General features: G+C 44.1%; 1 protein-coding gene across 1 annotated transcript in view; it reads right to left on the bottom strand.

Annotated features, from left to right (window-relative positions):
* Positions 1-15,835: 15,835 nt before the first annotated feature.
* The window catches only part of LOC143984681 (H-2 class II histocompatibility antigen, A-Q alpha chain), a 31,103-nt gene continuing 19,459 nt past the window's right edge, over positions 15,836-27,479 (bottom strand). Inside the window, exon 4 of the mRNA XM_077484657.1 lies at positions 15,836-16,159. Within this exon, the coding sequence (XP_077340783.1) occupies positions 16,005-16,159 (155 nt within the window). The 3' untranslated portion in view covers positions 15,836-16,004. The remainder of the gene's footprint in view (positions 16,160-27,479) is intronic.

Below are 27,479 nucleotides of genomic sequence, written 5' to 3'. Positions count from 1 at the left end.
CTTACGTATGCGTTCGCTTCTGCATGCGAGCACATGGGGACAGGGGCTCTTTAAAAAAAAAAATGTTATTGTTCATTTTACTTTATTTATTTTAGTTTGACATTTTTTTCCCCAAAAATAAATTTTTTGATCACTTTTATTCCTATTACAAGGAATGTAAACATCCCTTGTAATAGGAATATGGCATGACAGGTCCTCTTTACAGTGAGATATGGGGTCAATAAGACCCCGCATCTCACCTCTAGGCTGGGAAGCCTGAAAAAAAAAAGAAAAGATTCTGGATTTGATCGTATTGGCGAGTCGGTAGAAGCACCGGAGGGCGGCGGGAGGGGGGGGGGTGTCTATGGCTGGGTATTGCAGGGTATCACCGACTATGGCTGGGTATCTCAGAATATGGCTGGGTATCTCAGAGTATGGCGTTGCAGAGTATTGCGTTGCAGAGCATTGCAGAGCATTGCAGGATATTGGAGGGTGTTGCAGAGCATTGCAGAGTGTTGCACGGTATTGGCGGGTGTTGCAGAGCATTGCAGAGTGTTGCAGGGTATTGGTGACCCCGCATGCTTGGCCAATCACAGCGCCAGCAGCGAGGAGAGCCATGATTGGCCACAGGAAAGATGCCTGTGGCCAATCATAGCTCAGGCTGTGTAGTACACGCCCCACACTATATAAGGCCGCCAGCGCGGTGGCCTTGTGTAGTGTGTTGGCGTCTGAAGCAGTTAGTGGGTGTTCTGTGTACCTTCAACAGAGTATACACCGATCGTTATCGGCCGATTTTCGATCTTGCTCTTCTGTAGTGGTTGTTGTCTGCGTGCCCTGACCGCAGTATACACCGCTATATTCACCTCACCTATATAGCTAGTGATCTATCTTTTATAATAGAGCTTGCAGTCAGTAGTGTTAGGAGCTTTCTGCGTGCTGTCTGCGTGCTCTGTACCCAGTACACACCGCTATATCCACCTACATAGCTCTTCTCTATTTGAGCCCACTTGCCATCTGCATGAGTTATTAGAAGTTGTGTGTGCCTCCAGCACAGCACAGTATACATCTGTATATACCCCTTTATCTCTGCTGTTCTATAATAAAGGCATCTGCAGGAGTTAGTGTGTGTTTTGTGCCTCTAGCACAATATACACCTGTATCTACCCTTTATTGCTGTTCTCTGATAGAGCCACCTGCAGGGCTTAGTGGGTGTTGTGTGACTCCAGTACAGTATACCCCTTTATCTCTGGTGTTCTATAATAAAGGCATCTGCAGGAGTTAGTGGGTGTTTTGTGCCTCCAGCACAATATACACCTGTATCTACCCTTTATTGCTGTTCCCTAATAGAGCCATCTGCAGGGCTTAGTGGGTGTTGTGTGACTCAAGTACAGTATACCCCTTTATCTCTGGTGTTCTATAATAAAGGCATCTGCAGGAGTTAGTGGGTGTTGTGTGCCTCCAGCACAATATACACCTGTATCTACCCTTTATTGCTGTTCTCTAATAGAGCCATCTGCAGGGCTTAGTGGGTGTTGTGTGACTCCATTACAGTATACCTCTTTATCTCTGGTTTTCTATAATAAAGGCATCTGCAGGAGTTAGTGGGTGCTGTGTGCCTCCAGCACAATATACACCTGTATCTACCCTTTATTGCTGTTTTCTAATAGAGCCATCTGCAGGGCTTAGTGGGTGTTGTGTGACTCCATTACAGTATACCCCTTTATCTCTGGTGTTCTATAATAAAGGCATCTGCAGGAGTTAGTGGGTGTTGTGTGCCTCCAGCACAATATACACTACCCAACTGCTGTTTTACCAAACTCCCTTCAGGCCATTACCATGTCTGGAAGGCCAGCAAGGAGAGGCAGACAGGCTCGAGCCGATAAAAGAGGGCAAGCAGGCTCTGTGTCTAGAGACAACAGTGCTGGTCGTGGACGCGGTGCATCGTCATCATCAGCACGTGGCCATGGGACATGCTTGTCCTTCTTTTCAGCAGCTGGACATGTTGAACCGCAGCATGCCAATGACTTGGTAGAGTGGATGACCAAGCCCTCTTCATCCTCCTCATCCTCTCTCACCCAGTCTCAGGGTACTAGCAAAGCAGCTGCCAGCGCATCGTCTTCCCTCCTCTCAATGTCATCATCAGTGACTACTTCCCTAGACCCACCACGTCCTCCTGAGGAGTCTCCTGAACTTTTTGAGCACAGTGTTGGGTACATGCTCCAGGAGGATGCCCAGTGTTTTGTAGGCTCTGATGATGACACTCAGCTAGAGGAAGGCAGTAGCGTGAATGCAGAGAGAGGGGATTCTCAAGAAAGACAGCAATCTGGCAGTCATGTTCCACAAGCTGCAGCATATTGCCAGGTTTGCTACAGCAATGAAGAGGGAGGGGATGATGAGGGCACTGACTCCACGTGGGTGCCTGGTAGGAGAGAGGAGGAGGAGGAGGAGGCACATGTCCAACGAGGCAGGATGCCCTCCGGGGGCCAGCTTAGGGGCAGCACACCGACTGAATCACACCGCAGGGCTCCGCCTGTGCAGGGCGCTGCCTCTGCGCGTTATTCTAAAAGTTCTTTGGTGTGGGCCTTTTTTGAGACGAGTGCATCAGATCGCACCGCTGCTATTTGCAACATATGTCTCAAGCGTATCTTGCGTGGCCAAAACAGCCGCTTGGGCACCACATGCTTGACCAGACATATGTTGACCTGCCATGCAGCTCGTTGGCAAGCGTACCTCAAAGCCCCACACCAAAGAACAGAGCGGACCTCTCCTTGCTCCTCATCAGCTGGCATCTCCAACCCCACTAGACCTTCAGTCCTCTCTGAAACCTGCTCTGAGAGGAATGAAGGTGTAGAATTAGGTGTGTCACAGCCAAGTGCTTCCGGGCACTCTGCTAGCAGTACACCCATGTCCGATTATAGCAGGCAAATGTCCCTGCCCCAGCTGCTGGACCGGCGAAAGAAGTTCACTCTCAGCCATCCACATGCCCAGCGGTTGAATGCTAGCTTGGCTAAATTGCTAGCACTTCAACTGCTGCCTTTTCAGTTGGTAGACTCGCCCCCCTTCCGTGAGTTTGTACAATGTGCGGTTCCTCAGTAGCAGGTCCCCAAACGCCACTTTTTCTCATGGAAGGCGATTCCGGCTCTCTACCGGCATGTGGAAGGCAATGTCCTTGCCTCGCTGGACAGGGCGGTCAGCGGTAAGGTGCATATTACCGCTGACTCATGGTCCAGCAGGCATGGACAGGGATGTTACCTGTCGTTCACGGCCCATTGGGTCACTCTTCTGGCAGCTGAGAAGGATGCAGGACAAGGTGCACTAGTGTTGGAGGTTGTTCCGCCACCACGCCTCCAAAATGCTACTATTGGTTGTGACACACCTCTCTCCTCCACCCCCTCCTCTTCTTCTTTCTCCATGGCCTCTTCCAGTGCTCTGTCCTCAGAACCAGCGATGCTCCGTAGGCGTTCCAGGGGCTACGCAAGTACGCAGGCAAAACGATGCCATGCCGTGCTTGCGCTGGTTGTTTGGGGGACAGGAGCCACACTGGGGCGGATGTTTTGTCAGCTCTGCAGGGGCAGGCCGAGAGGTGGTTGACGCCACGCCAGCTTAAGCCAGGAATGGTGGTTTGCGACAATGACACCAACCTCCTCTCCACCCTCCGACAGGGACAACTGACCCATGTGCCCTGTGTAGCTCATGTCCTTAACCTGGTGGTGCAGCGGTTCTTGGGCAGGTACCCCGGCTTACAGGATGTCCTGAAGCAGGCCAGGAAATTCTGTGTGCATTTCCGCCGATCATTTAATGCCTGTGCTCGGCTGGCTGAGCTCCAAAAGGAGTTGAACCTGCCCAAGAACCGCCTTATATGTGACATGCCTACCAGGTGGAACTCAACGTTGGCCATGCTGCAGCGGCTGCACACGCAGCAGAGGGCCATCAATGAGTACCTGTGTGACTACGGCACCAGGACAGGGTCAGGGGAGCTCGGTTTTTTCTCACCACGCCAGTGGGGCATGATCAGGGATGCATGCACTGTCCTGTCACCGTTTGAGGAGGCCACAAGGATGGTGAGCAGTAACAGTGCATGCATCAGTGACACTGTACCTCTTGTCCACCTCTTGGAGCATACGCTGCGTGGAATAATGGACAGGGCACTTGAGGCAGAACAGAGGCAGGAAGAGGAGGACTTCCTTGCCTCTCAAGGCCCCCTTTATCCAGACAGTGTTCCTGCTGTGCCACCCATCACACAGGAAGAGGATGAGGAGGAGGAAGAGGAGGAGGAGGATGATTGTGTCAGCATGGAGGTGGAGGCTGGCACTAAGCATCAGCATCACCAGTCTTGTAGGGATGATTTACAGTCCCAAGAAACTTGTATGTGGCTGGAAGGAGGTAGCTGCGGATCATGTTGTCCTTGGTGACCCAGAGGTCTCCGGACCGAATGCCTCAGCTAACCTACGCTGCATGGCCTCCCTGATCCTGCAAAGCCTGCGGAAGGATCCTCGTATTCTTCGGATCAAGGAGAGGGACCATTACTGGCTGGCCACTCTCCTTGATCCACGGTACAAGGGTAAGGTTGCCGACCTTATCTTGCCATCGCAGAGGGAGCAGAGGATGAGACATCTCCGGGAGGCCTTGCAGAAAGGTCTGTGCAACGTGTTCCCAGAGACTGGGAGGTTACAAACTCCTGGTCCTGGACAACGTGTTGCTGAGGCATCGGTCAGAAGGAGTGGTGGAGAAGGTGGACGTCTGACTGATGCTTTCATACAATTTTTTAGTCCGCAGCCCCAAGGTATGATCGGTTCCAGCAACCATCGCCAGCATCTGATTTACATGGTGCAGGAATACCTAGGGGCAAGGTCAGACTTGGACACCTTTCCCACCTCCTCTGGCTTACTGGGTTTTGAGGATGGATCACTGGCTAGAGCTTGCACAGTATGAAATTGAGCTACTGGCCTGTCCTGCATCCAACGTTCTTTCGGAACGCACCTTCAGTGCTGCTGGTGGCTTTGTTACCGATCACAGGGTGCGCCTGTCCACCGAATCAGTTGATCGACTGACCTTCATCAAGATGAATCAGTCTTGGATCACCCACAGCTACCAAGCACCTGAAGCTGATGTAACCGAATAATTTTTTTTGAAATATCACATCCCTTCAAGACTGCCTATGCTGATGCTGAGTGACTGTCCTGTTATGTTGATTGTCTATCCTCTTCCTCCTCCGCTGATATGTTGGAAGAACATTTCTGGTTCTGGGTGATGCCATCAGCCCAATTTTTGTGCCCCTGTTTAACAGGGGCGTTTAATTACAATTTTTGATGCAATGCTTTGCAGCAGGGCTAATTCCTGCAATAAAACGAGAGTATATGGGAGAGGTTGCAGTGTGGTGGCACCAGCACCAGTGCCTAAGGCCCAATTTTTCTGCCCCTGTTTAACAGGGGCGTTTAAGTACAATTTTTGATGCAATGCTTTGCAGCAGGGCTAATTCCTGCAATAAAACTAGAGTATATGGGAGAGGTTGCAGTGTGGTGGCACCAGTGCCTAAGGCCCAATTTTTCTGCCCCTGTTTAACAGGGGCGTTTAATTACAATTTTTGATGCAATGCTTTGCAGCAGGGCTAATTCCTGCAATAAAACGAGAGTATATGGGAGAGGTTGCAGTGTGGTGGCACCAGCACCAGTGCCTAAGGCCCAATTTTTCTGCCCCTGTTTAACAGGGACATGTAATTACAATTCTTGATATAATATTTCACAGGAGGCCCGTTCCTGTGCCCACCCAGAGTAACTGTGAGGACCACAACCACCAAAGGTCAATTTTTCTACCACTGTTCAACAATGGCATGTAATTACAATTCTTGATATAATCGTTCACAGCAGGGCGCTCCAGCGCCCACCAAGAGGCACTTTGAGGGCTTACAATGTTGTGGCAAAACCAACACCTTGTTCCGCCATTTCTGTAGAGCATATAGGGCAGGCCCCTACTTTCAAACATCCAACTTACAAACATCTCCTACTTGCAAACGGAAGGAGACAACAGCAAGTGAGATGAAAACAGATGGACGACAAAACAAATTATACAGGGGTGATAACCCTTCCCTATGTTTTCCAAAAAGCTTAAAAATAGTTTTTTTTTGACTGGAGCTACACTTTAAAAATGTACCAGTTGAAAATTACAAACAGATTCTACTTAACACAACAAACCTACACAGTCCCTGTCTTGTTTGCACCGCCTGTATACTGCTGTTCTGAGTATATAGGGCCTGGGGGCCACACGTATTTCCTTTTTTTAATATGTGTACGGGGTTCCCCTTAATATCCGTACAAGACTCAAAGGGGCTGGTAATGGGCAGGGGGGCTACCCATGCCATTTTTCTAAATGATTTTCATCCATATTGCCGGAACCAGATATAATATTAAAACCGCAAGCAGTTTTAAATGACATTATTTCCTTTAAATGTCATTTTGTGTAGGGACTGTTCTAAACACGGGAAAAACGTGGCAATTCACAGGCATACTATAGACACCCCCCAGGCACGATATTTAAAGGAATATTTCACTTTTTTTTCACTTTAATCGTCATTAAAATCAGTGCTCCCGCCAAAACAGCCATTTTTAAAAACATTTTAGGCATTGACCCATGTCCCCTGGGGCAGGAGCCAGGTCCCCAAACCCTTTTTAGGACAGTATCTTGCATATTAGCCATTAAAATTAGCACTTTTAATTTCGAACGTTCGAGTCCCAAAGACTTCAATGGGGTTCTAAAGTTCGTACGAATTTTGGGTCCATTCGAAAGTTCTGGTGCGAACCGAGCCGGGGGGTGTTCGGCTCATCCCTAGTTGGAGTGTACAGCTGGTGTATATCCTGCTGTCCTCTCCTGCGTTTGGAGAAGTTGTACCATGAGGTATGCATAAATGGGTCACTTTGGGACCTGGAGCCCAGAGATTTCTTTTTTTTATTTTTATTTAAAGATATGACAGATACAAACATAAAGATGACTTCGCATTGCATTTAGACTGTAATGAACGCGTCAAGTATAACAGCCAGAAGGTCTCTATTCAGTCACACTCAATAAATAAATCCGGCTTTAAACTTCTCCACAACAGTATTACGGACCTGCCTGGTGTGTTCCTTGGTCTTCATGATGCTCTCTGTGCTTTCAACAGAACCTTGAGACTATCACAGAGCAGGTTCATTTATACAGAGACTTGATTACACACAGGTGGATTCTATTTATCACCATCAGTCATTTAGGACAACATTGGATCATTCAGAGATCCTCGCTGAACTTCTGGAGTGAGTTTGCTGTACTGAAAGTAAAGGGGCCGAATAATTTTGCACGCCCCACTTTTCATTTTTTTATTAGTTAAAAAAGTTTAAAATATCCAATAGATTTTGTTCCACTTCACAATTGTGTCCCACTTCTTGGTAATTCTTCACAAAAAATAAAATTTTTATATTTTTATATTTGAAGCCTGAAATGTGGCAAAAGGTTGAAAAGTTCAAGGGGGCCGAATACTTTCGCAAGGCACTGTATATATTGTTATGGTTTTGCAATAGAGTTTGTCTGCTTACCTGTTTCCATGTGTTCATCTCTAGAGACCAGGCGACCCTCACCTGACTGCTTTTGTAAACCATCCTCTGGCATGACTCCACCCTAGCTCCTCTCAGAGAACTCTATATTAACCTGTGCACTGGAGGCCAACCCTGCTGATCAACCTTTGTGTGTTAGCTTCCTGTTACCTGCCGTGTGCTCTTCTGTTGTTCCGTTACCGACTTTGGCGTGTCCTTGACCATCCCTGCTTCCCTCTGATCCTGACCTTTTGGCGTGTCCCTGACTATTCCTGTCTGCTTATGGCCTCGACCTTGGCTTTATCCCTCACTATCCCTATCCTCCTGTTGCCTACTGTGGGTGTGAGCTGGGGGACCCTGGGGGTCGCGACCTGGAGCCAGTTGCAGCCCAGTCCATCCTCACCACTAGAGGCTCTGGTGAACACCTGCTGGCTCTTAGACTCTGCGCCCCAGGGAATCTTATGCTCTATCCCCGGTGGGATCTGTCTTGGTGTTCTGGCGGCCCTGCCTTCCTTATCACCTTGACCCCCATCCGCAGCAGTCAGCCGTAGGGTCCACAACCTTGGGGTGCACTCCTGATCCCTACGGTGTGCATCTGTCACCTGGCCTCAAGGTGACCTGACAGCTTGATCAGCCATGGACCCAGCTGATGTGCTGCTACCCGCAGATGATCCATTGCAGGGCTTAGTTCGCAGACTTGAGACCCAAGAATCGCATCAGACCCAGATGATGCAATTCCTTCAGGATTTAGTATCCCGTTTTGAACAGGTTCAGGCCTCATTAGGACCCCCGGTTCAACAACCTCAACCGCTATCTGCTGCTGCACCTATCGCATCAGTTGCAGCCACACATTCATTACAACTACCAGCTCCGGCCCATTTCTCTGGGGACTCCAAGGCTTGCAGGGGGTTCCTTAGCCAGTGCACAATTCATTTTGAACTTCAGCCCCAAAACTTCCTGTCCGATCGGGCGAAAGTAGCATATATTATATCCCTCTTGTCCGGCTAGGCGCTAGCTTGGGCTGCCCCTCTGTGGGAACTGAATGATCCAGTGGTTTTTAGCCTGTCTGATTTCTTGAAACTTTTTCGGAATATCTTCGAGGAACCGGGTCGTGTCTCCTCAGCGGCTAGCGCTCTTTTACGTCTCCGTCAAGAGTCTGCTTCTGTGGGACAGTATGCTCTTCAGTTCCGTATCTTTACAGCTGAATTGAGCTGGAATAATGAGGCCCTAGTTGCAACCTTTTTGCATGGCCTCTCTGATAGAGTGAAGGATGAATTAGCAGGAAGATACCTTCCTGCTGATCTGGACAGTGTCATCACCTTGTGTAACCAGATCGATATTCGCTTTCAGGAGAGGGCCCTGGAAAAAAGATGCCAGCACTCCCCGTTCTTTAGACAGCCTGAGCTCCCAATACCTTCTCTTCGATCCGAGGAGCACCCCCTGCCTGCTGAGGAACCTATGCAGTTGGTGCGAGACAAGGTTATCTCCCGAAGAACGCGCTAGGCCTATGCCTCTATTGTGGGGCCAAGGGTCATTTCCATGACACTTGTTCTCTTCGTCCGGAAAAACGCTCAGGGCTAATACATCTGGAAGGTGGAGTATTAGACCCTGAAATATCACCTTCACCTTCTCGTCTTCTCCTTTCTGTGTTGCTTCAGGTCGGTGCTTCCTCTCGTTCGGTCTAAGCACATCTGGATTCCGGAGCCGCTGCCAATTTCATGGATTGGGAAACTGCATCCTCCATGAGACTTACCCTTTTGCCCTCAAGGTGACCTGACATATATATATATATATATATATATATATATATATATATATTGCCCCCTGGGAGCCAAGTTCGATAATGCTGATAGGGATCCTAGACAATGGATCCTGCCATGTATTGGTGGAATTCGTCAGAGAAGCGAAAGAGGTTCCAATGAAACCATCTGGACTTATGTTCCTCTGACTCATCTCGCAGCGCAGAGGTCAGATCTTCCATCTGCTCAATGTCCTTCACTCTTGCAAACCATTGGGCTACCGTTGGTGCAGACTGTTGCATAGCCCTGGGATTTCTGAGAGATCCGGGTGGGATGAAACCCCAGTCCTGGGTCCTGATTTTGAAAACAGCCAGGTCAGGTGTGTGCTGGGCTTTTAGTAGTAACCTGACCATAGTTATGGGCTGCACCCCAGCAGACAGGAAGTCTGAGTACCAGTCAGGAAGGAGCCAGTGCAGCAAGAGGCTGTTAGCTGTGTGCACCAAGGTGGTCGGTGAAACAGTCTGTATGAGACAGACAAGGGCCTAGAGTGTAAGGCCAGAGCTGCAGTGCTGCAAGTGAGAGCCAACTAGGCTGAATGTAGTTTTGTTGATGAAAAGGAATTCTGAAACCTCTGTGAGGGAAACCTATCTTTGTTTGAACTTTCTTTTAATAAAAATTTGCAAACTAAGCCCTTAAAAAAGAAGAACCAGCGAGTGGTGGTGTCCTCCAAGCTCTACATTTGATGCTAGTCCTTTACTCTAGCTATCTATATATCTGTATATCTGTCTGCCTGCCTATCTATCTGTATCTACACACCTGCCTGTCTATCTATATATCTATCTGTATCTATACACCTGCCTGTCTATCTATCTATCTATCTATCTATCTATCTATCTATCTATCTATCTATCTATCTATCTTCCTGCCTATCTGTCTACATGTCTATCTGTATCTGTCTATCTGCCTTTCTATCTGTATCTATCTGGACAAAACTTGAGGGGAAACTCGCCTGAATTCACACCAGACATTGCAAAAATGATTAGATGAAAGTATCTCTGTGTTTGATTTGTTTCCCTCTTGGAATCACAGTCTGGGGTACTGTTTATTCAAATGCTTTAATTGTAAGAGATATCAATATATTTATTGTGATTTGAAAAGTAGTTCTGTTATATTCTTAATATCTAAATTTTAATTGGCTTTATTATACTTTATTCAGAATATAATTCTCCATATTGTGTGAAAGAAACTTTGAGACAATAAATTCTATGTTATGACTTGTGATAATTGAAGAAGTAAACATTTAAAACCTGTCAGGATATTGATAAATGTTGTTTATGTTAAATCCTCCAGTTCATTATATATATGTTTTTAGAAAGTCAGTTAAGATATTATGCTTAAGAGTCTGAAATCCTCCCTCACACCCATTTCCTGCCATTTCATCAGAAGGTAGAATTGTGTTTTAAGTGTTAACATATGTTACATTGATTATAAGTAACCACTCATTAGCCCACACTTTTGTAAAGGAGGAGTTATCTTTCGGGCGGGAGATTGGAGCCTGGTTAATATAATGGTAAGACTGGGAGTTAGTTTCTCTTGAACATTCAGCAGCATAGAAGAAAGACACATTTCAGCACACACAGCTTTACAGCAGACAAAGGGTTATTCGGCCATTTTAAATGACACATGACTTGATATATTGAATAAGAAAGAAAGATATTATTGTACTATTTTTTGTAAGTATTCTTTTCTATTTAAATGTGTACAAATAAATACACATTTTTGAATTACGCTGACTCAGAACTAATTAAGGAAATTCGTCTCACAATCTCGGTCTCACCATATATACTTAAGACTTTGAAATATTTATTCATTACAAGCAATATGTTTACATTGGCTCAGTCATCCAGTCAATCATAAGTCGGAAGTTTTTTTTTTCAACTTCCATCCTTTGATCAGAGGGGAAGTGATGAACAGAGATTAAACTTCGCAAAGATTGAAAAGAACCTAGAAGAACATTTGATTGATTGATTGTGAAAGACCGGAGAATTTCAGATATACAGAAGTCTTGAAAGATGGTGGACAGCGGGAAAACTGACAAGTTTTATATTTGGTGAGTAGAAAAGTAATATGGAATTTGTAGATGTTTTAGCTGATGAAAGTACATTAGAATTTAAAGGTTTATCGAAACAGGTCTCTGATGCTGTTTTATGGAAATTAATGTATGATCAATGCTTTCAGGCAAATGCTGACATTGAGAAGGATAGATTCTCATTAGTTAAAACAAAGAAAAAAGTACGTAATTTAATGAAACTTGTTAAAAGTTATAATACTATGGTGTTTGATATGCCAGGAAAACAAAGTCAAAGTGTAACTGAAAATGTACTTTTTGAACTTAGTTGTTCAAGTTGTGAAACTTTTTGCACGTATATTGAGCATTTAGAGAATGCAATAGAAATTGCAGCAAAGCAGGAGAAGAAATATACTGAACAATTATTGACTGAAAAAATTGAATTGGAACATAAAATTGATGCATTATTGCAATCTCTTAAAGAAAATGAAAATCAAATAGTTTTTTTGACTCAGGAAAGCTGTGTGCATGAGAATATTTTAAATTTGCTTAAGACCCAATTACTGCAAGCTGAGATTCCTGCACATGCTCAGTGCTTAAAAATGGAGGATGGTGAACATGTGACAAACGCAAACGTGAACGTCATATCCTGTGATGAGTCAAATGTTAATATTTCCTCAGACAATGAGAGTGGGAAGTCAGTTGACTTAAATAATACTGATATTAAGCAGAAATGTAGATTTTCATCGCCATATGCTCAGAGGAAAATGTATACAAAGTTGACTAATAATAATAATAATACACAAAAGAGGTTGTATTATCCGAAAATGATGCCCAGGCGTCAAGAGGTTTATTCTGTACGTTGGCACAGTAATCTGAGGTATAATAAGCAAATTTATTTTTCTTCTAAGACCCAAAGACAAAGATTGCAAACTGAAAATAGTCCATTAAGACAGGAAAGGTTTAATTATGTAGCATATAATACTCTGAATACAGTCAGCAGTCCTTAAATTAACTGCAGATATGGTAAGAATTTTCTGGTTGATGTTTACTAGTTATGAATAAGGATTGATTTGAGTTTAAAAAGATTTGGGTTTGATGTTTGGAATATTATTGAGGACTTTGATATAATTTTTAATATTTTCAAGGATAATTCATTGGATTATTATTTTTTTATCAATGTTTCATTGTCATGAGTATTAAGTTTTTATTTTTGTTTTGTTCTGGCTGAACATTGAAAGGTTTAGTTCACTTGAAAAGAAGAGTAAAGAATAGTTTTGTATTCAGTAACTGAATACATTTTCAGCATGGTACTCAATTAGCAATTGAATGAATAAGACAACAAAGAGAGACAGAGAAAATTGATGAGCTTGTATTTGTTGATGGTTCAAGATATTGTATGTCAGGCAATTATTGCAGTAGGTATTACATTTTTCAGCTCAACGAGCAGAACTTGAAGCAGTAAAAACTGCATTGATTATTGACAAGGAAGAGAAGAAAGGTTCATTAATGATTTATAGTGATAGTTCATATGTTGTACGTTCTCTCGCTGATCATTTACTTATTTGGAAACATAGAGGTTTTGTGGATTCATCCAATAAGACTCTTGGGCAGAAAGAGACATTAGAAGCAGTTTTTGACCTTGCAGAGAGTAATCCTCTTGCATATGCTATTGTAAAAATTCCAGCACATAAAAAAGAAGATAATGAGTTATCTGTAGGTAATAGAACAGCAGATTCTTTGGTAAAGGAAACAGCTTTGCATGGGAAGTTAGTAGTTCAACCTGAAATGGTATCAATTAATGTTGTGAAAAAAAATAGACACACAGATTCCCTTAATTTCAGAGAAAAAAAGGTCATAACGCTTTTTTTAGTCTTCATAGGTTGTCACAAAGTTATTATTTGGGTCATTAGACCATAAGTTTGTGTCATGACAAAAAAGGATTTTCGTGTTTTTATATATATCACAACACCTACAGGTGGGATTCACTAATGATGATGCTTTAACTATTGTTTAGATGTTGATTAACCATGTTTTTCTAGTTTGGGGTATATCAGTAAACCTCAGTAGTGACAGAGGATGTGTAATATCTTGTGAATAGAACAGAGATTTCATGTATGATAGCATTCACAGTCTGTAGGTATTATTGTGAGGATGTATTGGATAATTAAATTTAGAATTGCATAAATGTTGTTGGACAAAGAAAATATTTGGGTTGATGTTGTTCCAGTTATTTTTAATGGATGTAAGAAGCACAATTTCTGATGCTACAAAGTATTCTTCTGTTGAGTTTAAAAGAGAGAGGAAAATGGCGTTTGTGTTGCCTCGTGAAGTCAAAATTGGTTGCATATGTAATACAAAATGGTTTCTCTATAAATTTTCAGTGGAGAAAGTAAAATGGCGTTTGTGTTGCCTCGTGGAGTCAAAATTGGTTGAAGAAGTTATACAAAATGGTTCCTCCTCATATTTCTAAGTTTGAGAAAGGAAGTTAATTCATGATAAAAAGTGTCTTTGTTAGTTAAAAATATAAGTTTTTATATTACAATGTTTCTTGATTAAGAGATTAAGAAATAATTTGTATATATATTGATAAGGTAAAAAGGTTTGTGTATGTTTAAAATGTTTTTTATACAAAGGGTTATTCATAGCAACCCTTAGGAATTTAGAATGAGTAGCACCCATTGTTTTAGAAAGGTGGGAGGGAAAATACTCATTCTGTAGCATTGTCCTGCTCAGAAGAACCTTAAGAAGGAAAATAAGGTGGGGGCTGGTTTTTTTGTTTAGGAGTGATTTTGTTACAGGACACAGACAATTAATGGAGTACACACATTCCAGTGAAATTTTCATTCCAATACACATAAGACATATATATATCATGAAGAATCGTTATTAAATCCATGCACATATCGGATTTAATCTTCATTGTAAGAATAATCTATTTTTTGATATTTTACAATTGATATTGTTTTTTGTAACATTTTGTTATTTTGTTGTTAAACCAAAAATTATCTTTTATACAAGATAAGCGGTCTATTAAGTAGACCAGGAACAGAAAGGTTTATTTCAAATAAAATTAGATATTTTTGACACAAGTCTAAGACAGAAAAGATAAAAGATGATTAAAGAATTGTTACATGTGAGGTCACACCCAGAGATGGTGAAATGCACCTCACAGAGTTTCAGGAGTTGAAACATGGAAAAGTAATTGGGAAAGTCCATGGACATTTTGGGATGTTCAAGGGGTACAAATACTTTCTCAGTTCAGTGAAACAAGTATGTAGAAAGAAAAATGTGGGTATAACAAATTTTATATTCCGAGATAATGATGCTGCATTCCTTTTTTCAGGAATGAATCATAAAAATCTAATCTGGAGGAATCATGGATCCCAAAAAGATGAAAAGATGTCGGATCAACAAAAGAAAAGTTTTAAAGAGAGAAAGTGTATCATCATTACAGGATGCATCTTTTCCCTAGTGACAATTTTATTTGTGATAAGATGGTTTCTCTTGAACATTCAGCAGGTTATTCGGCCATTTTAAATGACACATGACTTGATATATTGAATAAGAAAGAAAGATATTATTGTACTATTTTTTGTAAGTATTCTTTTCTATTTAAATGTGTACAAATAAATACACATTTTTGAATTACGCTGACTCAGAACTAACTAAGGAAATTCGTCTCACAATCTCGGTCTCACCATATATACTTAAGACTTTGAAATATTTATTCATTACAAGCAATATTTTTACAAGTTCAGACATTTCTGAAGTCATGTTGTCTATTATATGTTTTCATTTTATGTAGAATTGTCGGTGTTTACATATGCTGATATGGTGATAGCTAGAAGGCCATCTTGGCCACAAGAGTGTACAGCCAATTACTCTGTAAACATTTCTTATCAATCATTTGTTTTTCACAATGAAAAGTCATCTTTGTAATAATATAGCTGCTCTCAGCTATTATTTTCTCCACAATGGAGTTTTTGCCTCCTTGGCCAGGACTTCCTCCACCAAAGTGTGTTGAGGTTCCAGGTTAAAGGGGATAGCAGGTATGGTTAGTGATCAAAATATTGATTAAAAGAGATTGTAAAGGAAATGTATAAGTTCTATATATTATTGTATTCTATTTTGTGTGCACAAGGAACTAATAATGTTTTCATTACATGTTTGCATTCTTTGAAGTCCTGATTAGAATTAGCCTGCCTATGTTATGTCCCTTGTTACCATAAAAGCACAATTGTAATATTAATGTGATACCTACGTAATCATGTGTATAAAAACATTCAACTGTGTAGAATAAAACAGAACAGTTATTTTGGAAAGATGCAGAGTGTATCTTTTGTGTCTGTTCCCTAAGGCAGTAGTTGTTGTTAATTTGGAACCACTAATCAATATGAGGATAGGAGTTGCCTATCTATAAAATTTTCAGAACAACTGTCATCTCATCTATCCTTGTAAAGGTCTTCTTTTTAAAGAAAACAATGTGGTCAAGAGACGTGTTTATTAAATGGCACATAAATGTGTACATATTTTCACAAATCACAAAGATTTCACCCAAGATTCACACATTTTTCTAACAAAACCTATATATTAACTGTTTGTCTTCCACACCTGGACTTCTAAATCCTTTTGACTGAATTTTGCTCTTTAGTTTAATCAGTAGTTTTCCCTCATCCTTTGTTCGGTATTGTGTTTCATCCCTTTCATAAGTAGGACAACTCCAGCTATGATCCCAATTATTCCAACAGACAAGCCAAGAGCACAGACTATGGTCTCTGTTGTCTCTGATTGGGCAGATGGAACTTCCGGTTCTGTAAAGGCAAACACAGATAGATAAAGATAAGTTAATATACCATGTCAATCTTATACCTTAAAGAGTAACTCCACCTTTGCTGAGAAAAAAAATCGACCTGTGAGTAACCAAAGTACATAGCAGGGATTTTAACAATTGTTTATTGCAGATTTCTATCTTCTGTTGCTGTGAGCAAATAGTTGTTTGTTTGTTTCACTCATTCTGAATGGAAGAGTCTGGTTCGTTACAATCAGCTGATGCACTTGCCATATTCTAATGACAAAAGCTGCAGTGTCTGTATCCCTTTAGAAGTAATTAACCCTTTGAGAGTATCTCACCAAAACATACATTTCTATTGTAGTGGGTGCCTAAAATCTTATTTGTATTCTTCTGGGAAAATCAGTGAGCCCATCACATAAGCAGGAAATTACATTTTTGGACATACACCATCTGTGCACAGAATACCCTTAGGTTGCCATATTGCATTAAATTTTACCAAAAATTACAGCAGCTGCAGATTGAAAAGGGAAAGCTCATTTTTAATAACATTAAAGTGGAACTAAACTGTATCTGAGCACTGCAAACTAAACATGCAATTTAATTCCTTTTTTCAATCATTAATTTTTTTTTTCATATTCAAAGCAAACTTGCCCATCCATCCATTTTTTCATGCTTTATTTTGCTATAGATCAATTAGAAAAAACACTCCCTAGAATTTCTGGCTGTGATCATCTTAAATAAGGGCAGATAATTTATGTAGTCTTTACTTTCTGGAATCCATCTGCCCTTTGTTCAAGCATGCAGACAAGAGGGTATACTTAGCTGCGAAACCCCTCCTCCCCTCCTGAAGATGCCTGGGATGTATGACATTGTTTGCCTAGGCATGGAAACCAAGAAGTAATAAGGAAATGTAAAAATTTTTTTTTTTTTTAAACAAGTAAATATGATATTGCATTTTTTCATGCAAGTGGAGTTACTCTTTAAGGGGAATGCCAGCTACATACAAGTTAAAATATTTATCTGTAGCTGTATTTACCTGTCAGAGAATTTGCATTTCTGTGCAGGCAGTATTGCGATACAGACATCCCTGCCAGACAGCACAGCCATGTACTTGACCTCTGTCAGGGATGTCAGGATCCAACATCACCATGGTTAAGATGATTACAGTAATCAACATGGCTTCCAGCAGGAAAATGCCAACATGCCCAAGGCTAGGGAAATACTGCAATCTAACATAAAATTTGCAGCAAACAGGGAAGGGATTATCATGGTGTCACAAATAAATCAACAAGTACTTTTATGCAGAAAACTTTTATTCATACAAAATTATACAAAATGTGATATTAAAAAGGGAGCCGTCAGTACAAAGTAGTGACATATCAATAATGAAGCTAGTTTTGATGACCAGCTGATAAGATGGTAAGTGACAGGCCAACTTCTTCCCTACTAGTTTCGCCAACACTTTGGCTTCATCAGAGGAGTAGAATAAAGTGATAATCAAAAATTGCTTTAGCACTAAAGAGAGAAAAAACAATAATATAATTATTAAAGTCCACGCTACAGTGCGTGACCAGTTGTCCGCTTTTTGATCATCACTTTATTCTACTCCCCTGATGAAGCCAAAGTGTTGGCGAAACTAGTAGGGAAGAAGTTTGCCTGCTACTTACCATCTTATCAGCTGGTCATCAAAATTAGCTTCATTATTGATATGTCACTACTTTGTACTGAGGCTCCCTTTTTAAAATCACATTTTGTATAATTTTGTATGAATAAAAGTTTTCTGCATAAAAGTACTTGTCTATTTATTTGTGGCACCGTGATAATCCCTTCCTTGTTTGCTCCAAATAGTATTTAATTACCGGGATGAGGTGCCTTGCCTATCAAGGACATACCAGACACACCCTTTTCTGTTTTTGTAATCTAACAGAGTTGCAGTCATATTTAAGGCTCCACTGCACCAGAACTCATTGATGAGTAGGCTCCAACTATTACTTTGAACCGACTTGCTTGTCTTGATTGCGTTCACTAACTTTGCCATTGGTTTATCCTTTTGCAACCCTGTACCTGTCTCCTGTCTGGTACTGATGCTGCCCACCTGAGTTCCTGTTCCACCTGAGTTCTGTCTCCTGGCTGATCCTGCTGATATTTTTCTGTATTCATATGCACCCATCTGCTGCCTGGTACTTCTCCTACCCACCTGTTGAAAACCTAGGCCTGTTCCTCTGCATGTCTCCTGCTTGGTATCGCTATTGCCCATCTATTTTTAAAATACATTGTTTTTAGTGATTCATACTACTAAAACAGTACTTAACCCCTTAATAACCATGGTCAAACAAAGCTTAAAGAGGAGCTCCTTAGCTCATACCTCATTTAAAAAAAACCCTCTTGACACCTCAGTCCGGCTTTCGCTCGCAGCACTCCACAGAAACTGTCTTACTAAAACTCACAAATGATTTACTAACTGCTAAAACCAATGGCCACTACTCCATACTCCAACTACTTGACCTCCTATGCGGCCTTTGATACTGTTGACCAAGGCTGGCCCATGACATTGTGCTGCCTGGGTTCAAGAATGGAATACTGCCCCCCACTCCCCCTGCCCCCCCAAAAAAACATGCCCAAAATATGTGTCCTTGTGCAGATTGTAATGTGTGCAGACAGACAGATCCTCCCTATCATTGGACTCATCCACAGACTCCTCCTGCAGATGGATCCTCCCCCATCCCTGGACTCCTGAGCAGCCACTGAACGGCCGGGTGAAAACACAAGACACATGGGGGGTGGGGCTAAGTCACAGGAATGTGGGCAGAGTGACAGAAGGAGGGCAACATGACAGGAGGGGGGCAACATCACAGGAGGAGGAGGGCAGAGGGACAGGTGGGGGCAGTGGGACAGGATGAGGCAGAGGGTCAGGAGGTGGGCAAAGGGACAGATGGGGAGCAGCATCACAGGAGGTGGGCAGATGGACAGGTGGGGGGCAGCATCACAGAAGGAGGGCAGCGGGACAGTAGGGGGCAGCATCACAAGAGGAGGGCAGCGGGACAGGAAAGGGCAGAGGAACAGGTGGGGATCGGCCTCACAGGAGGTGGACCATGGGACAGGTGGGGGGGCAGCATCACAGTGAGAGGGCAAAGGGACAGGAGGGGTCATGCATCACAGGAGGGGGGCAGAGGGACAAGAGTAGGGTAGAGGGATAGGTAGGGTCATTGTCACAGGAAGAGGGACAGGAGGGAGGCATGCATCACAGGAGAGGGGCAGAGAGACAGGTTGTGGGCAGAGGGACACGAGGCAGCCAGAGGGACAGGTCAGGGCAGAGGGACAGGACAGAAGAGAACCTCTCTAGCATCAGCAGAGGTGGGTGATGGGGCCCGTGCAGTCCCAGTTAGAGAGGGGAGTGCGGGGAGGTGAAGAGGTGCTCATAGGCCAGGGGTACAGTGGTCAGGAGGCAGAGGGTTTCAGGCAGATGTCTATCTCTGACAGCTGCTGAGCTCCTCCCGCCTATCTTCTCTCAGTGAGAAAGCTGAGACATATCGTGCCGCCCTCACACCTCACCTCCGATGCCCTCTCCCCCCTCCTCCTTCTCCCCGCTGCCTCCAGTTTCTTCTGACTCCCGCTCCGTCCAGGCGGCAGGCTGGGCAATCCGAATGTATAAATCCATCCATCCACCTGGGGGCTGGGCTCCCCGCTGCTCAAACTAGGAGCGCTCCGCTCCTATCTGGGACGTGCCTCCCCCCTGCACACCCGACCAACGGCACAGCGAGCAGGGGGAGGCCCAGAAAGGAGCACTCCTAGTTTCAGCAGCGGGGAGCCTAGCCCCCAGGTGGATGGATGGATTATACATTTAGATTGCCAGCCCTGCCACCTGGATGGATCGAGAGTCAGATTGGACTGGAGGCTGTCCCATCTTGGTGCCCTAAGGCAAAGATGCAGACAGTGTTTCAGAGTTCAATGGAGAGCCACCCCTGCCGCTCTATGGTAGTGCCCTGGCCCTGTTGTTGACCACATACTCTTCTCAATAAACTCAGTTTCCTTGGCCTCAAAGATTCTGCTTTATCCTGGTTCTCCTCCTACGTATGACAGCGCTCCTTCAACCTACAACTCTGTCTCCTCCTCTCCATGACTGTTCTTGGACCCCTTCTCTTTTCTATCTACACCTCTTCCCTTGGTGACTTGATAACGGCTTCCAATACTATAGCTACACTGATGACACCCAAATCTATCTCTATATTCCATGTAGATCTTGGTTGTATATAAGGGATGTTGGCACCAAGTTTCCTGGAAGCTGTATTTAAAATGGATCATGCCCCCTTGTTGATTAAAAATGACTGTAAATGGTTTATATCTTTTTGGGGGGGGCAGAAAACAGCCACCCCCCAGGGAGGACGGTCGTGACATCAATGCCCCCATCTAGGAAGTGGGCTGGCCACTTTCTTTCTTCTTCCTCCTGTGTATCACGGCGTGCATCTCCCTCCTCTTCCTTCTAGGAGTCCAATAGGATCGCCTGTCCTTTCAGCCATGGGAAACTGGTACTAGACCCGCGCTTCCTGATTGGTGAAGAGGTAATTCAGTGTTAGGAAAGCGAATATTCATTTGCTATTCTAACACACCTGGGTAGGCTCCGGGCGCAATGCTCTACGAACAGAGCCCATCCTATTTTTAAGTCTATTAGAGCCTCTGGCTCTAATCAGGTGCTTAAAAACACCCCCGCCGCTGTAATTCATGTGCCCGGCATCCTGAAAGGGGCCAAGCACATTAATAGGGGTTGGCGATGGAAAGGGGAGGTGACACCTGTGTGCCTTTAATGGACTGGCTGCCCCTGGTGAGAGAAATATGAAATGAGGCACAAATAACTTTCCTGTCACATCATGGCAGCATACACTATGGGTTGTGACTCCGCCCACACAATATAATAGGACTGAATAGCTATAAATTGTAAGAGGACCCCACCGCAGTATTCTCTTTTTTTTTTCCCTCTGTCCAGGACAGAATGGATCAGCACCCCTTACCGCTCTCGCCCCAGCCAGGTTCAGCCTCTCCTGGATGGATGTCCTTGCCTGTACAGTCTCTAAATGAGCTAGATTGAAAGAACCCCACTCTAGTGGTCTCAGGGGTATGTTGCCTGGCATTACACAAGCCTTAAAAAGGCTTAGATTATCTGCAGCGGCCTTCATTTTTAATTTCTGCACCCTTTTTCTTTTCAGCGTCCTCTAAGCCCTGTAGTCCCACAGCAGCTAGTTACCTTGCTTAAATTGCGCCTTAGTGTCCAGGCACATCTGTGCATGCGCAGGCAGTAGTGATGGGAGCCTATTATGGCAATCTTCAAGATGGCGCTGGACTCCTCAGCACGTGAGTGCGCATGCACGGCCATGACATTTCCTCTGCGACAGCTGTAGGTTTAAAGACCCTTCACATTCCATTTTGACATACAGTGACTGGAGAGTACATATCCGCACCCTCATCTCTTCAGTGTTATACCTATCGGCTCCTCTTCTGCCTGCAAACTTCCTAACATTGCTCTTCTCCACTAAGGTAAGTGGAATCTCTCTTTCTGGAGCTATCCATGGCTACTAACTTACTATCCCTATCTGCCTGCTAATCACCATTCACTTTCAAGTGTAAGTTTCTATCTCTCCTCATGGAGGCCGCTGCCCCAGCAGACCATCCACAGCCTAATAGGTAAGGGGACGGGTTGGTAAGTAGTGAAGCTATAGGAAAAGAGAACCTGCCACTAATTCTGCCTTATTGGATAGCCCGATCAGGTCCACAAGATCATCGAACTCAAGACGCAGAGAATGATCACACAGAAAAAGGTCATAGACAAAGCTGCTCAGATTGCAGTGGAAGCTGCTTGGGCCACAGAAGAAGCCGCTCAGGTCGCAGAAGAAGCCTCTCAAAATCATCCTCACGACATCATCACTCCTACCATAGAAGAACATCTTCACACAGGCCATTATCGGCCAACCATCACTCCAGTCCAACCGCAAATACTTGCTGGGTCTGCGGCACCATATCTATCCCAGCAAAATTGGCCCGTCGTACGTGCTTCGAGGAGGCTACTAGGGGAAAAAGAGACAGATGCCAGGGAAGTAACAGACATCATTAGAGAATCTGTCGGAGAATCCATCCTGCAGGTATCAGTTCCTGTAGCAGATAAACCTATTCGGAGTACTTTGGCAGTTGCACCAACACATCAAAGAAATTGCATAACTCATTCGACAGCAAATAATTGGAGGTTTCAGTAGGATTCGACTTTGCTCTGATAGAATCATTTGTAAAATCCGAGGAAGCAATCAGATGGGAGGAGCCTAAAGAAGCCCCACAGAAAATGGAAAAAATACTTTCCAAATCTGAAAGGACCCAGAATCATTTCCATTCACTGACAAATTGGAAGACCTGATTAAAGAAGAGGAGTGGCAAAAAACAGAGAAAAACACCAGTCTCAACAGTAGACTAGCAAAACTAACTTTAACTAACTAATGCCGCGTACACACGAGCGGACTGTGTGGCCTACTTAGTCCGTCATACAGTCCGACGGACAGTCCGTCATACTTTCCACTGAACGGACTTGACCACACACGGATACCCAAACAGTCCGTTGAAAGCTTGCGCGATGACGTATACAGCACGTACGACGGGACTAGAAATAGGAAGTCCAATACACAGCCATGCTCTGTAAATCCTTTCTGGGCATGCGTCATTCTTAGTCCGTCCGACTAGCATACTGACGAGCGGATTGTCCGCTGAAACCAAAGTATGACGGACAGAATTTCGAAAAATCCGAAATACTTAGTACGCCAGACTGCACGCTGAAAAAGTCCGCTGAAGCCCACACACGAGCGGACTGTCCGCTGAAATGTGTATCGACAGACTAAGTAGGCCATACAGTCCGCCCGTGTGTACGCGGCATTAAACTAACTTAAAGAACCAAATGTAAATCCGTTAGTGTCAGCTCAAGTGGTAGTCGCATCGCTAATGCAATTGGCCAGGCACGTAACACTACCTATTGAAGATGCAGTAACAGTCAGAGATGTGTTAGACCGGAAAATCGGTCTCAATTTAAAAAGAGCTTATTCAGCTGCCGGTGACACTTGTAGACCAGCTATTGCATTAGCAGCTGTAGGAAAGGCCATCTCTAGCTGGACATCCAATATTCAGAAGCCGATTCTAGAAGGGCAAAACAAGAGAAGGGGATCACAGCCCTTCAGGAACTTGGTCTCACCCAAGATTTTGTTGCAGAGGCTTTAGTGGATAAAACAGATCTTCCTTGAGAGCGATGCTGGATTTTGTGATCACCAGAAGAGCCATATGGCTTAAATCCTGGGCAGCAGATGCTGCTTCTAAGGCCATCTGGTGTAAAATTCCATATGATGGAACAAACCTTTTTGGGACAAAGCTGGACACAGCTATATCAAAAGTTACTGGTGGAAAATCAGGGCTTATTCCCTCAAACAGGAGACCAAAACAGCAAAAGCCACCACCATTCAGATGTAATCTTCCAGAAAGGTATAGGGAGGCAAAGTCCTATAGATTTTGGAAGGAATATAGGAGAAACTGGAGGAACCCCCAGACGTCCTTCTTAAGATGCCAAAAAACCCAAATCTTCTGCCACAGAAGACCAATAGAAGTCTTTTTGATTGTGCGCCCATCCAGCCTGCTTTGGTAAGAGCCAGGCTCAAAAAATTCATGCAGGTTTGGGCGGAAAACATGACCGATCCTTGGACAGTGGCCACCATTCAATTTGGTCACAGTGGAAAATTCAAAAACCGAATTCCGAGGGACCAGTTTCATGCAACCAGGCTACCAGCATAGCAAGAGAAGATAATGCTGTTATTAAAATACTGTATGTCCAGGATCTACTTCAGAAATGGGCAATAGTAGAAGTAACATTGCTCCAGAGAGGGAAAGGCTTCTACTCTCCACTATTTCTGGAAAAGAAAAAGATGAGGGATCTGCGCCCAGTATTAGACCTAAAAAATCTAAACAAAAGAATTCTGGTAGTCATTCAAAATGGAAAGTCCATCGATTTTATCATACGCATATCTTCACATTCCTATACACGTTATGTTTCAAAGATTCCTTTGGTTTACAGTAAACAATCAGTATTTTCAATTCCAGAGTCTACCATTTGGAATTTCCACCGCTCCCAGAACATTCACAAAGGTCCTGTTACCGGTGATAGCCTTCCTGAGTGTCAGAAACCATGAACCAGACCGAGACAGAAGTACAATGAAATCACACTCGTTTATTAATAAAAAATAAAAAGGTAAATAGAGTAAGCATAGTCAAAGCATAGCCAGAGTCCACTAACCGGATCGAGTAGTCAGCGAGGCCAGAGTTCCATAACCAGATAGGGTAATCAGCCAGGCCAGAAGTCAGGGATCCAAGTGGAGCAACAGCACGCAGAATAAGGAGCCAGAGGGAATGTCAGCAAGCCAGTCTTTAAACAGAACCATAGGAGATGGTTTCCTTTGATGTGACCAAGGCGAAGGCAGAGATGAAGTGAGCTTAAAGTAGGCAGGTCAGACGAGCAGGATCAGGAACAACTGGGTAACTGTGGAGAGAGATGAGAACTGGCAATTAGCCGACAGCTGAGCAGCCAGCCTAGAGAAGGAAGGGCTAAGCCAGCCATGACAGTACCCCCTCCTCAATGATCCCTCTCCCTCGGAGGACCATCGGGCTTGAGGGGAGAACATCTATGGAAATTGTGGAGGAGGACAGGGGCATGTACACCCGAGGATAAAACCCAGGAGCGTTCCTCCGGACCGTACCCCTTCCAATGCACCAGGTACTGTATGCGCCCACGGAAGCTACGGAATTCAACAATGGATTGTATCTCATACTCCTCATGGTTCTTAGCCTTTATAGGGTGAGGACATGGCACCGAGGCGGTAAATAGGCTGCAGACCAATGGTTTCAATAAGGAGGCATGAAACACATTTTAGATGCGCATACTAGGAGGAAAGTCCAACGCGTAAGCCATTGGGTTAATCCTGCGAAGGATACGGAAAGGCGCAATAAACTGAGGTGCAAAATTCAGTGAGGGAACACTGAAGTCAGAGGTAGCGAAATGAGAGCCAGACCCTGTCCTCAACCTGGTAGGAAGGCGCAGGCAGGCGTCTGCGGTCAGCATGGAGTCTGTACCTATCATTAGCATGACGCAAAGCCTCCTGGACTTGTACGCAAGTGGAATGAAGACCACGGAAATACTCCTCTAATGCAGGAATACTCTGCGGAACAAACTAGTCAGGCAACATGGAAGGTTGGAAACCATAATTTGCCATAAATAGAGACAATCGGGAGCAGAATTCAATGCGCTGTTGTGAGCAAACTCTGCCCATGGTACTAGGTCTGACCAGTTGTTATGGTGGTCAGAAATATAGCAACGAAGGAATTGCTCCAAGGACTGATTGGCTCGCTCTGCAGCCCCATTAGACTGCGGTTATACACAGAAGAGAAAGCAAGCTGAATTCCCAACTGTGCACAAAAGGCTCGCCAGAACTCGGAGACAAACTGAGACAATCGCCTTGGGTAGCCCATGTAAGCGAAAGCAAGCAAAAATGGAAGCCAGTTCCTTAGAAGTAGGCAACTTCTTAAGTGGAATACAATGACACATCTAAGCCCTTGTACACACGGTCGGACATCCTGACGGAAAATGTGCGATAGGACCGCGTTGTCGGATAATCCGACCGTGTGGGCTTCATCGGACTGTTTCCGTCGGAATATCCGACCGACAAAGTTTTAGAGCAGGGCTATAAAATTTTCCCACAACATGGTCCGATCGGACTTTCTCCGATTGTGTGTAGAGGATTTCGATCGGACAAAGTGCCACACATGCTCAGATCAAATTCCTAGACCAAAGCTATTGGCTGCTAGCCTGAATGTAGTCCCATCCTAACGAAATAACGTCATCACGTTATGTACGATCAGATTTTCCGACAACTTTGTCCGACAGTGTGTATGCAACAGTTTCGGACAAAATCCGTCAGACAAATTCCAACGGATTTGGTTGTCGGAATGACCAACCGTGTATACAAGGGCTTAGAGAACCGGTCAACCACCATAAGGATAACAGTGTTGCCTTGAGAGTTGGGCAACTCCACAATGAAATTCATTGACAGGTGGGTCCAGGGCCTCTCTCCATTGGGTATGGGTTGTGGAAGGTGTCTTACTCTGAGCACACACAGGACAGGCATTTACGAAGGCAGTTACATCAGCCTGTAGACTAGGCCACCAGAATTAATGGCAAATGGCTCAAATGAGTTGATTCTTCCCAGGATGGCCAGCTGCCTTGGGAGAATGGCAAGTCTGGAGCACGGCAGTACAGAGACTCTCTGGGACAAAGCAGCGATGACAAGGTTTATCAGGAGGAGCTTGGACCTGAGCAGCAAGAATTTTGTCACCCAAAGGAGAAGTAAGACTGGTGCGAACCGTAGCCAAGATACAATCAAGAGGAATCACAGGAACCGGAACCGACTCCGACTTGGAAGTGGAGAAAAATTGTCATGACAAGGCATCAGCCCTTACATTCTTAGTACCGGGTAAGAATGACACAATGTAATTAAAACTCGACAAGAAAAGAGCCCATCGCGCCTTTTGGGAGAGAGGCGCTTAGCCTCAGACAAGAATGTGAAATTCTTATGGTCAGTAAGAATGAGAACAGGCACCATGGTACCTTCAAGGAGATGTCTCCATTCTTTTGGGGCTAAAATGATCGCCAACAGCTCTGTGTCACCAATCTCATAATTGCACTAAGCAGATGGCAATTTCTTGGAAAAATAGCCACATGGATGCATAGCGCTCTCAGAGTTAGGATGTTGAGACAGAAGGGTGCCAACTCCAGTCTCAGAAGCATCAACTTCTAGGATAAAAGGCAACGTAGGGTCAGGATGTGCCAACACAGCAGCAGAAACAAAGGCAGCCTTGAGAGTCTCAAAGGCCTTAATGGACTCCGGAGACCAACTTTGTGGGTTACCGTCCTTTCTGGTCAAATCAGTCAGGAGCTTAACCAGAGATGAGAAGTTGCAAATAAACTTCCGATAGTAGTTGGCAAAGCCCAGGAAACGCTGTAGAGAGCGTAAACCCACGGGTGGAGGCCACTGTATGACTTCCGAAAGTTTCTCTGGGTCCATCTAAAAACCAGCATTGGAAATGAAGCCCAGGAATATAACCTGTTCACGATGGAACTCGCACTTTTCCAGTTTACAACAGAGATTGTTCTCTCTTAGTTTCTGAAGCACATGACAGACATATGTGTGGTGGCTCTCCAGGAACTTGGAAAATATGAGGATATCATCAAGATAAACCACCACACATAACTGCAACAAATCTCGGAGGATATT

Source organism: Lithobates pipiens, unplaced genomic scaffold (genome assembly GCF_037356315.1).
Source record: "Lithobates pipiens isolate NorthernLeopardFrog02 unplaced genomic scaffold, aLitPip1_a1.2 Scaffold_1, whole genome shotgun sequence".
Lineage (NCBI taxonomy): Eukaryota > Metazoa > Chordata > Amphibia > Anura > Ranidae > Lithobates > Lithobates pipiens.
This window is presented reverse-complemented; position numbering and strand designations above follow the sequence as displayed.